Source organism: Saccostrea cucullata, unplaced genomic scaffold (genome assembly GCF_032062105.1).
Source record: "Saccostrea cucullata isolate Sc308-1 unplaced genomic scaffold, CSIRO_AGI_Scuc_v1 ctg6872, whole genome shotgun sequence".
Classification (NCBI taxonomy): domain Eukaryota; kingdom Metazoa; phylum Mollusca; class Bivalvia; order Ostreida; family Ostreidae; genus Saccostrea; species Saccostrea cuccullata.
This window is the reverse complement of record NW_026931163.1, coordinates 10,888-22,799: the sequence shown is the minus strand read 5'-3', so window position 1 is coordinate 22,799 and position 11,912 is coordinate 10,888. Positions and strand designations below refer to the sequence as shown.

General features: G+C 36.0%; 1 protein-coding gene across 2 annotated transcripts; it reads right to left on the bottom strand.

Annotated features, from left to right (window-relative positions):
- Window positions 1-856: 856 nt before the first annotated feature.
- LOC134231615 (centrosomal protein of 83 kDa-like) lies at window positions 857-11,553 on the bottom strand. 2 transcript variants are annotated; one of them, XM_062713600.1, is made up of 13 exons: window positions 11,500-11,553; window positions 10,797-11,014; window positions 10,479-10,629; window positions 8,391-8,615; window positions 7,716-7,964; window positions 6,736-6,982; window positions 6,219-6,363; window positions 5,716-5,865; window positions 5,087-5,450; window positions 3,978-4,078; window positions 3,519-3,711; window positions 3,235-3,267; window positions 1,773-1,910 (listed from the first exon to the last, which is right to left on the bottom strand). In XM_062713600.1, exons 2-12 carry the CDS (start codon window positions 11,006-11,008, stop codon window positions 3,262-3,264), a joined length of 2,043 nt encoding a protein of 680 aa, XP_062569584.1. In that variant the 5' UTR covers window positions 11,009-11,014; window positions 11,500-11,553; the 3' UTR covers window positions 1,773-1,910; window positions 3,235-3,261. The 2 variants fall into 2 exon arrangements, with proteins under 2 accessions (XP_062569583.1, XP_062569584.1); XM_062713599.1 differs by lacking the exon at window positions 3,235-3,267 and having other exon boundaries at window positions 857-1,910.
- Window positions 11,554-11,912: the final 359 nt, after the last annotated feature.

Sequence of the window (11,912 nt, the reverse complement as noted above, 5' to 3'; positions counted from 1 at the left end):
GAATAGTGCATCGGTTTTTTATTTCGATGAACAGTGTTGCCGTGGTTACTAAAAATAGAATTTTCTGTGAAATTCCTTTAAACACTACTCCTCCTACTATTTTGGTCTGATTTCAATATTACTTGGCACACAAGTAGACTACACTAAGATACATAAAATAGTGCATTGGTTTTTGATTTCGATGAATGGTGTTGCCGTTGTTACTAAAAATAGAAATGTCTGTGAAATTCTTTTAAAACGCTACTCCTTCTACAGTTTTGGTCTGATGGCAATGGCTTCTTTTTTCATCCTTTGTTATAAGTACAAACCAGTAGAGCTACAGCTTCGACATAGACTTTTGGTTATCAATAGCAGGCATTTTTATAACACAAGTTATAAACTCAAACTGTTTTAGTTTAGAGGTTATTATACTCAATACAAGCTGCAGAGTATAATGTTTTGGCCTGTTTCTGGGTCCTTTAGACAGTCCTGGCCCCAGGATCATGAGACTTGAGCTTAAGTCAAACCTTCAATCCCTTGTAAAATGTTATTATTTAATCAGCCTTTCAATATACAGATAACAATTTTTTCATAAAGCAATATTGAAAAATATTTTAATATAACATGAAACTCCTTAATTTCAGCAATGATTTAGTCCAAAAGAAAGATTTTGACTTTAATAGCTTATTTATGATGTTTCATGATCCTGAGGTCTGTTCTTGTCAGTGCAACTACTCCTAGACCGACAGAGTACAGGTAAATGTATTGTGAAACTTTATCTACTGACTTGACTATTTGGGTTTAAAGTGAAAAGTCTGTGCAATTACAACTGATAATTCAGAAAGAGGACAAGTCCTGTTTTATAATCATTTATTTTTTTTGTAATAAAATACATCACAAAAAAAGTAATTCTGAACTTTACCTCCATGCACTAAAAGATATGAGTGGACTGAAAATTGAAAGTCCGATAGAATTCAATACATTTGACACTTAGTCGGGTATTTACTATTTATATCAAAAATATGAGAATAAGTTGAATAACACATAAGTTTAGTGATGCACATTGTACCTTAAATATTTCCACTACAGAATAATTTATTACAAAGGTACTTCACTTCACCTTAATATTTTTCTAACAGTGTTCTACAGAAAACATTGACCAGAGCACCTGTTCCTGTATTGCTATACAAGTCCACAACAAGGCACACGGAGATTAAAGTCAATATCAATTAACAAAAACAATAAATAATATAATATGTAAATACCCAATATAAATATGTGTAGAGAAAATATCCACTATGTTCAAATATCACAGCTAGAGAAGAGAATTACAGGTTTAGGACGTTAGGATTATCAAACAACATCATTAACCAGACCAGGCTACGAGCAGCACAGAAATCCAATCCTGGGGACGACATCAATTCAAAATGAAATCTTGGATTAGACCGATAACTGGGAACATTCCATACATTACACTTGGGTAAAAAATACGACATTGTGTTCATCACGATGCCACAGTCTTCCTTGTAATGATGTTGTCTCGGTAAACTTTTCCTTGGGTAGAATCTCCATTCTAAAAATTCTTAGTACAAATTTCTATATTATAAATAGTGATGATATGAGTATGATGAAGGATGAATTCCCGCCCCCCACTGTCATCAGCTGGATTTTTCAGAGTCGGCCTTCTCCATGCTTTCGTCCTCCACGTCGACGTCTTTTGTCACAATTTTCTCGTGTTCTATGATGACTTCTGTCTCTGTAATTTTTTCCTCGATGACCCTCTCCCCGATTTTCTCGTCGAGCTCTGGGAAGGTCCCGCGGAACGTGCTGCTGGCAATCTCCTGTAACTCCTCTAACTGTTTCTGTTGATTGTTATCCACGCGATCCAGACGCTGTCTCAGAAGGCGAAGGTCCTCCTGGTGTTTTCTCTCCTAGAATTTAATGTTCAAATGTTAATATTACAACATTTAAACTGTTAACATTACGATGTTTAAACATTAACATTACGATGTTTAAACCGTTAACATTACGATGTTTAAACCATTAACATTACAATGTTCATTTCTTTTGAAACCAAGGTACTGTGAAATCACTTATTTTGTGTAGGATTAATATTCTTGTTATAGAGGCATGGAAAGACCCACGAATTGATGATTTTCACGAAATGTAAAATTTCACATGCATTTCTACTAAATATTCTTCAACTATATAATCAATAGGGATGTGCAATTTAATCGGTATATCACGATTTTTTGTTGCGTGATACGCATCATGATACCGAGACCTAAATACCAGTCTTTAGGTACATATTATAAGTCCCAAAATTATTCATTTATTTGTTCAATCTTTCAAATTACAATTACAGAAAGTATAAAAAATGTTGTAAAAAGTGAAAAGAACGTCATCTTACCGTACAAACATAATATTGATTTTATATACATAAAAATTTCAAGAAAGTAAAATTTTGTTTTTCTAGCATATTTTTTTAGAAAAGTAATGACTTTTCATATAATATCATTGTAAAAACTGCTTTTAAAAATATCATGATTTTATCGTGATATTGTGGGAAAAAATCGTGATATATCGCAATACGAAATTTTTGGCGATACTCATCCATAATAATCAAGTCCCTAAACAACATTTTTTCATCAAACCTGGAAAATAATGTGATTTTACAGTATAACATCATGAAACAGATGACATACTGAACACTCAGCTAACAAAAAATTGAAAACAGTTACTTTTACTCAAGGTCTAATAACAATTGAAATGGAAATGTGTATTTGAGATTTTCAAAACAAAAAGTAGGAACATAATAAAATGCGACATTAAAAGCCCAAAAGAATACAACATGAACAGACATAGTTAGAACAGGATTAATCAATGGTATTGTGTTCTTAATATAATTAATGATACTACTGTGTACAACAGTGAATATGTATATCTATGGATTGATAGTTACAAGTAACTTTTGAGTAATTTTGGTTTTATGCATATATCTGTATGCTTTGTGTTTAAACGTGTTCATTTTACAGTTTCTGTTGTAGAATTTTGTGACAATTGATTAACCATGGTTCTAAATTTGATACACAGTATGCAGAAAATCCAAAGCTTTTCCAGACACACCAACAACACCTTCATGCTGCGAGTTGAATTTTTTTTTTAAACAGAGAGACACAAGAATTTGAAAGAGATGATAAAGGGGGGATAAGCCTTGATTTTCTGAGTACAGCTGTAATTTATACATTATACTACCTCTAGCTATGATGTTGTCACATAAAACTAATGCTGAAAGAAGGGCAGATAATCATGAAAAGTAACTATGTAAACAATGATACTACACTAATACAAGTTAAGTTATTCTACAGATACATGTAACTAATCAAGAAATTTCCTATCTGTAAGATTAAGTCTGGTACAGTTAGCAACAAGTACAGTTATACAAGAAGTGTAAAGTAACATCCTCTGATCATGCTATTGAGGAATTTTCACATACAGCAGTAAGATAAACTTTACATTTTTCCGTAAATCTCTATTACCTGTTCTGTAAAACTGACGTTTCCAGGTAAAAATGTGCAATCCACTGGAACAGTGACATTGGCGAAGGACATATCTCCAATGGTGACTGGGAATACGCTGGACAGCAGGACTTTACGGAACTCGTTATGTCGCCTGTGGAGGTCCTTCCATTGCTTCTTAAGTTTGCTGTAAATATCCTGAGGAACACAGGCTCTGAAAGGTCAACATCGACATAAGTCTAGGTACAAAAGGTTAACATCAACATTAGTCTAGGTACAGAAAAGCTATTACCTACAGCACTGGCTTTTGAATTAATGATTTGTTTATCATCAAGTAATATCTGTACTTCTGACAATGTCATATTCAGCTCTTAATAGGCTTTATACTTATTTTCTGTGAAAAATTTATTTGTGTATTTATCTGCATTGAATACTGGTCTGTGACCTAAAATATACATGTTTTACTTAAAACAGACTCACTGTAATGCCTTTTTCTCCAATTCTATTTCCAAATTTTTGGCCTCTAAAATCTCTATTTTGTCTTTTAATCGCTCCACCACATGTGTGCTTTTCTTCTTGTACTACATAAAGAGAGAACATAAATCTAAATATCCAACAAGAAATAACATGTAACTGATGCAAATGAAAGCGATGCATATACAAAGACAATTTTAAGGTAAACAATTCTATATTTCTCACAAAGATTTACACAATTTTTAAAAGATTTTAACATGAGCCAAGAATGCAATAAACATTTTAATAACTGCAAATTAAAAAAATGACATTTGAATTTTAAATATCTGTACTGGAAATGTTTCCTAAATTTTTAAAAATTGTACGGGAATATTTTCCCTTTGCGATGTTACTTTTTCATCATGTAGAGTGAGCATGACTCCCTCCTTTTTGTAGGCCGTGAGTGCCCTCTGGTATTTGCCGTGGACTCACCTTTTTATACGTTGTGAGCACACTCTGGTATTTCCCGTGGACTCACCTTTTTGTAGGCTGTGAGTGCCCTCTGGTATTTGCCGTGGACTCACCTTTTTATACGTTGTGAGCACACTCTGGTATTTCCCGTGGACTCACCTTTTTGTAGGCCGTGAGTGCCCTCTGGTATTTGCCGTGGACTCACCTTTTTATACGTTGTGAGCACACTCTGGTATTTCCCGTGGACTCACCTTTTTGTAGGCTGTGAGTGCCCTCTGGTATTTGCCGTGGACTCACCTTTTTATACGTTGTGAGCACACTCTGGTATTTCCCGTGGACTCACCTTTTTGTAGGCTGTGAGTGCCCTCTGGTATTTGCCGTGGACTCACCTTTTTATAGGCTGTGAGTGCCCTCTGGTATTTCCCGTGGACTCACCTTTTTGTAGGCTGTGAGTGCCCTCTGGTATTTGCCGTGGACTCACCTTTTTATAGGCTGTGAGCGCCCTCTGGTATTTGCCGTGGACTCACCTTTTTATAGGCTGTGAGTGCCCTCTGGTATTTCCCGTGGACTCACCTTTTTATAGGCTGTGAGCGCCCTCTGGTATTTCCCGTGGACTCACCTTTTTATAGGCTGTGAGCGCCCTCTGGTATTTGCTGTGGACTCACCTTTTTATAAGCTGTGAGCGCCCTCTGGTATTTGCCGTGGAGTTCCTTTAGCTGCCCCTGTAGGTCCTGTAATCTGTGATCCACCTGAGCCTTCTCTTCCGTGAAAGCGCTCCTCTGCTGCATCAGTATGATGTCGTGATTGTCCTGTACCTTCTTCAGCTGACCCTTGGTCAACTTAATCTCCTCCCGGAGCAGTTCCACCTGATTTCTCAGCCGTAAATTGTCGTCCGTCATATCGTGCTCATTTCCGAGGTAGGCGTTGATTTCAGTCTCCAGTTTGGAGATTTTACTTTTTAAGTCGGAGTTTTCACTGCGTTCCCGCTCTATTTGGTTCTGTAGAGAATTCTGATGGTCAACCTTACTCCTAAAAAAAATAATGTTAATAAATTATACAATACCTCATATCACTTGCATCTATTCATCGCATAAATCTCCTCTTTTCTGTGACTCACTTTACAGTTATATTTTTTTCCCTCCCTTTTATGACTTGTGTTAAGAAAAGGAATTCTTTCCCTTTCTTTGTTTAAGACAAGACCAGAAGTTCCCTCCCTTATATGATTTATGCTAAAACTAAAGTTCTCGTGCATGACTTATGTCAAGATCAGGAGTTCTCTCCCTTTATAACTTACTTTAAGACTAGAAGTTCCCTCTCTGCCGTTTCCTTTGCATCGTTTGCTGCTCGGATCCGCTCCTCCATTTTCTCTTTCTCCGCGTGTTTGTAGGCTTCCTGGTCAATCTTCCTCCTGTCTATTTCCTGCAGCTTTGTCTCTAATGCCAGTCTGTAAATGTCAAGAGAAACTTTTGTCACATACTGTACCATGTCAAAACAGTTTATAAACTTTTGTTATATACTGTACCATGTCAAACAGCTGATATACTGTCACAAACTGTACATGTACATTGTAAAATGCAACTGATACTTTTCCTCAGCCAACTTAATAAATAAATTTACCCTGAAATACTCTTTACTATCATAGGAAATTGGATTGCATATTGTCCATCCATGTTCTCCATTCCATTTATCATAAAAGCAGTGGCCTTATATGTAAAGCTAATCAGTCAAAACTAATACCAGCTCAACCTACTTCTAATTCATTATGACCAGCTGTGTTCTGGTCAGTGTGTGACTTACTTCTCACTCTCCACACCGGTCAGTTTAACAAACTCCTCCTCTCTGGCCGCCTGGACACGCCGGACAGCGTCCCTCTCTTTCTCCACCAGAGCCCGCGCCTGCTGGTCAATCGTGTGTTTGTTTATCTCCAACTTGGTCTGCAAATCTGAAGAAAAAAGATGTTTTTGTGTGAAACACTGATGCCCCCATAGGGCAGCTTATGGCAAGGGTTGAAGTTTCTAAATTGTAAGTAAAACTCCAAAGGTAAAGGTCAAAATTGTTGGTGGCCATAGGAAGGTCCTGTCACAAGGAATACATCCAAGGAAAACATTCAAGGAATAGATTAAAAAGGTAAAGTGGGTAGGCAGCATAACATGGCTTAGTACAGTATTCTTCTCAACCAATGAAATTTCAAGATTATCATAGGAGGGTTAGGTATAACATGACCTCCCATTAAGTTATTTGGAGAGTTTATGTAGGTCCCGCAACTACAATTTTCAGCTTGTGTGAACTTTTAATAACTACAAATATAACCTACCATCCACTACATTCAGAAGTTTGTCTCTCTCCCTCTCTAACTCTCCCCTTTGTTTTAACATGTCCATTTTGAGGTTGGTGAGGTCGACTTTGTTTTTGTGGGTCAGTTCCTCCAGTTTATTTTTATAGACGGCGTTCTCCTTCTCCAGTTCGTGGATCTGCCCGGTCAGTTTGTTATGGGTGTCCCCGGTCAGAGCTAAATCTCGCTGTAACTGGTCCAGCTGTCGGCGAAGGGACTCTCGCTCAGTCTGAAAAATTATACAATAAGCATTTTATTTCTATACGACAATAAACATTATTATACTTCTCTGAACTCTAATATAAAACATATAGATTGAATACTGGACAGTAATGAAGTTAAATAAAAACTCTACAAATTAACAAACTTAACTAATCTATAGAATGTAGAACCGTTTTTTTTTTTAGGAAGGGGGGGGGGGGGGGGTACAGGGTTCCTTAAACTATGCCATAAAATGAAGTTGTAGCAATGTGTTAGATATGTAAACTGATAAAACAACTTTATAAATGTGGTAATTATTTGGCGAAGCAGTTACATTTAAGGATACTTCTATTTTAAACTTTCAAAATAATAACAAATACCACAAAACATGGGGAAAAGAATTCCTAAGCCTAAATCGCCAACATAAATTAACACAAGTACAGTGGACCTTCAGATATCCGGACGCCAGATATCTGGATGCTTCAGTATTCGGATATTTTTTTTCACAAGAACGGAATTTTTTAATGTTATCTTGTTTTATTTCACTGGTAATTCAGGTATCCGGACACTTCATATATCCAGACAAATTGACTAGGAACCAAAGCGTCCGGATAAATGTGGCTCCACTGTACCAGAATCAGTGGAAGACATGTTAACCTCGAGGCCTTTGACAGAAGCAGACAGCTCCGTGATCTGTTTGGCTTGTACGCGGGTGATGTTGTCTGTCTGTACAGGTTTGATGTTGTCTGTCTATGACTTACCTCGAGGCCTTTGACAGAAGCAGACAGCTCCGTGATCTGTTTGGCTTGTACACGGGTGATGTTGTCGGTCTCAAAGCCCTGTTTTTCTCTCTGAGCGTGTAGCTCCTCCAGTTCCAGCGTTAGCGTCTTCAGTTTCAGCAGTAACTGTGCGTTCTCCTTCTGTAGGATCCGGACGCGCTCCGTGTCCTGACTGCTCTCCTCCCGCACCTTAGTGATGGTTGTCTCCCTTTCTTTACGTAGATTTGTAACCTGTTTGTAGAATTTATCATGAAAACCAAAGAAGTGAATGCCAATTATCATATCAATATATTGTTTTCACCTGAGTCTGTCATTATATGTGACATAAATTTAATGAATAAATGGAAAATGTATCTTATGATATGTAAATTTGGAATTAGTTTTACTGCATTTTTTTTCAGTTCTTGGCACATACAAAAAACATGAAAATAGTAAAAATAATTTAAATGTTTATATTTTCTCACTAAATATCATATAAATATGGAACTGAACATATTAAAGGATTGGCAAAATACGGTACATATACCATGTATACAAAGTACCATAATTACTATTCCCACATCCTAACATGCAGCCATACAATACTACCTTACTAATTTGTCGATATAATCCTTTAAGCTTTGTTGACGCGATCAGTTTGTATGTGATGTGGCTTACCTCTGCCTCGGCACTGAGTTTGTATTCCTCTATAATCCGCTGGTACTCGGCTTTCTGGGTCTCGTACTCGGACTGTGTGAAGGCCAGCGTGTGTTTTAACTGGTTACACAGCGTGCGGTATTCCTCCACCTCCTCCTCCTGTTTGTGATAACGCTCCTTGTAAATCTTCGATATTTCCTCCGTCACCTGGGTCCGTATTATTTCTAGACGTTGGGGAGTGATGACCTGAAAAATTTATTTCAGTTCAATCAATGGTTATAGTAACAAACCTAAGTTTATCATAACTTGGAACAATTGCTAATTCAAATTTAAAATGTTACAAAGATTTATTTTTAAATACATCTTTTGTATGTTACAATACAGGATTTCGATAATAAAATAAAAAGTCTTGCACAGTTTACACGGTTTGGAAAACTTTAAAGAAATTCTGGTAAGAAAGTGAGAATACTTCATCAATCAGAGAAGACCAATTTCTTGCACAGTTTATATTGTTTAGAAAACCTTAAGGGAAAGCTCTGGTAAGAAGGTAAGAATTCTTCATCAGTCAAAGAAGACCACATATATAATTCTCACATGCAAATAGTTGGTTTACAGTAAATGAGGGTACTAATCAAAAAGTACACAATAAATAAATTAAATTCTACAGACAGGGTTTGACATTAAGGCACGTCCGACAGACTGAGTCTAGTAACAGATGGGTCCGGTCGGGTAAAATGTCTGTGTACTAGACCGACAGGTCGTGTAAGAAAAATAAAGGAACTTTATATATATTTTTAAACAAATTTATTATCAATGAAAGAAAGAAAATCAAAATGTTTCTAACCGCATAGTAGAAAGAAAACTACATAGGTAACAGACAGCATGACCGAAGTACTAAATATCATTGTAGGCATTCGCAACTACTCAGCCATTTTCTTAAAGAGAAACAATAAGCTAAGGAAATGGTTGAGAAGTTACGATTGTCATTGTCAGATTCACATTTAGGACATTGGTAAACTGTGTAAATGGCAATAAAACTATATAACACATTTTTTACGATACTTAAATTCTCTGAACAATATTTATGGTATGGCACTGTATTAATATTGTATACAAGTTGATTAATTTAAGTTAGGACTAAACATACTCCAGCATGCTAGAGGTTCACGGCGAGATACTTTTGACTTGGCGCCGCGTAACCTCTAGCATCCATTGTAAAAATTCTCGCCGCTGAAACCCCAAGTGGAAATAAATTATTTTTATTAAGAAATAAGGCTTTGTATATTAACGAATGGTACGAAATAATAAAAATACTCAATATTTACGATAAAACTTATGCATAAAACACTGTTAACCTCTCTTATTAGCAATAAATCCATTATTTTTTAACTCGAAGCAGAAATTGAAACAAGTCGTCTGTTTAAAATTCAGAAATGAAATTCAGAAAATCTGACGAAACGAAACCAGTGTAATGCAACGAAAGTTTCGTTTTCTGACAAGCAATCCGCAAAATTGATGTGAAGTCAAATCGAAAGTACTTCTGGTGACAAATTGGAATAATGTCAATTTTCATTAATTAACAATAATGCACACTGAATAAAATGGATTTTATTATTTCTTGTGACTTTCATACCCCATGCAAACACGTAGGTACCTGAAAATTACTTGTTAACAGTTTATTTCACGCATAATACGTTCCGCCCAAAATATCAGGCGGAACGAGCTCATTAGAAAATGGCCTTCGGATGTAAGAGTCCGAGGTATATAAGGAGCGTAGGGACGTTAACCGAGGCTCTTACTTGTAGGAGTAGGACTAAACACAACAAGCCGCATGTATATGACCTAGTTTTGATGTTGGCATGTGCAGGAATGTTTTGTTTTTAAAAATTTAAAAATTAAAAACCTATACAATCAAACAGATTATAAAAAGGGTTATTCATAAATCCTCACTATTTCCTGCTTTAAATATTTTTTTCTCAAGTTTGGTCAGGGCTAGTGGTTAAAGGGTCAGGGCTAGTAAAAATTTGCCAGAGTAGCCCGACTGGTCTAGTATTCCAAAAGCTTAATGTCAAACCCTGACAGAACTAATCTGTAGATCTTTTGACTTACGCTGCTTCGGACCTCCTCCATCTGCGCACTCTTCTCTCCGAGCTCGCGCCGCGTCTGTTCGTACATCGTCTTGTACTTCTCCTGTACAATCTTACTCTCCTCCACTGTCCTTTTAATCTCTTCCTCTAACTGGGCATATTCATCTTGCAACCTAAAATTCAGTCATTCTAGCATTCAAAACCTACTTAAAATTTTAATTTGAAAACATTTATCATATTAATTTCATAATTTGTATATTTAAATTATACAGGTTTTGACAATGGGACCTATATTTTTTTTAGGCATCTTTATCCTGAGAAAAAATCTGAGATTAACAACCTTTTGTGCTCCTCTTTTAGCTGCTCATAGTTGGTTCTGTGCATCTGGCTTCTCATTCGTTCATCAGCGAGCAGTTTTTGGAGCTCGGTCTCTGATGTCAGCTGAGGTAGCGACGAGGCCAGGTTTGGGACAACGGGAGGCAAGCCAGTGACATGACCAGTCCCCCCTAACATGCTTGTGCTGGCCATCTTCAGACTGTCAGTGTCCTGCATTAAATCCTACAGAAACAAAATTAATAAAAGAAAATGACTTTCAAATCCTAACGGTTGAATCTCAATATATAAATCAATCACATCATATATCTTCATGGAACCAAATGCTCCGAGAGCAAATCTGAAGAAAAAGGGGGAGGGTTGAAGTTTCATTGTGTATTTCCAATTTTGCTTTAAAAATTATGCAATTTTTTTTTTACAGATAATCGTAAGTGCACATTCTATAGTTAATTCTTAAAAAACATTTTTTTTTTTGGTGGTGGTGCTATCTGATCAACATGATGAATGATAATATATTTACTGAACACTGTCAGTGTCATGCAAAGCAAGTTGAGACACATTTCCCGGCTTCACGCAATCCTTAAAATTCAGTCTGCATTTGCATGATGCAAAATACTCATACAGACTAGTGTAATACAAAGTTTAAAATATAAGGAATTATTCATAGACAAAAAAATAATTCACGTAAAGAATCACACAAACTATTTTACCTTCTTTCACATCTTTCTGTTCGAAATCACAACAAATACTAACGCATGCGCAATTGACCAAATACATTCTAATTTCTAAACCATTAACGGAATTTCTTCCGGGTTTTCCCAGTTTCTGTAAATGATTTCAATATTATTCTTACCTTGCCTTTAATGCCGTATATTTCATCCATTCTTCGTTTTTTATTTTCATTTAAATTAATAATATCTGGCCTTTTTCTTTTGATAATGTCCATCCTCTCAATCAACATGTTATTTTAATTAACCGACCAGTTATAATTTCTTTTTAAACATGTTAAACATGTTAATTAATATCTCCTGTGGCCAAAACATGTGTGGTCATGACTTAGTTGTTTTAATTAAGCTACTGGAACGAAATTCATGACATTCTTTTAATTAATCTTTTAATTATT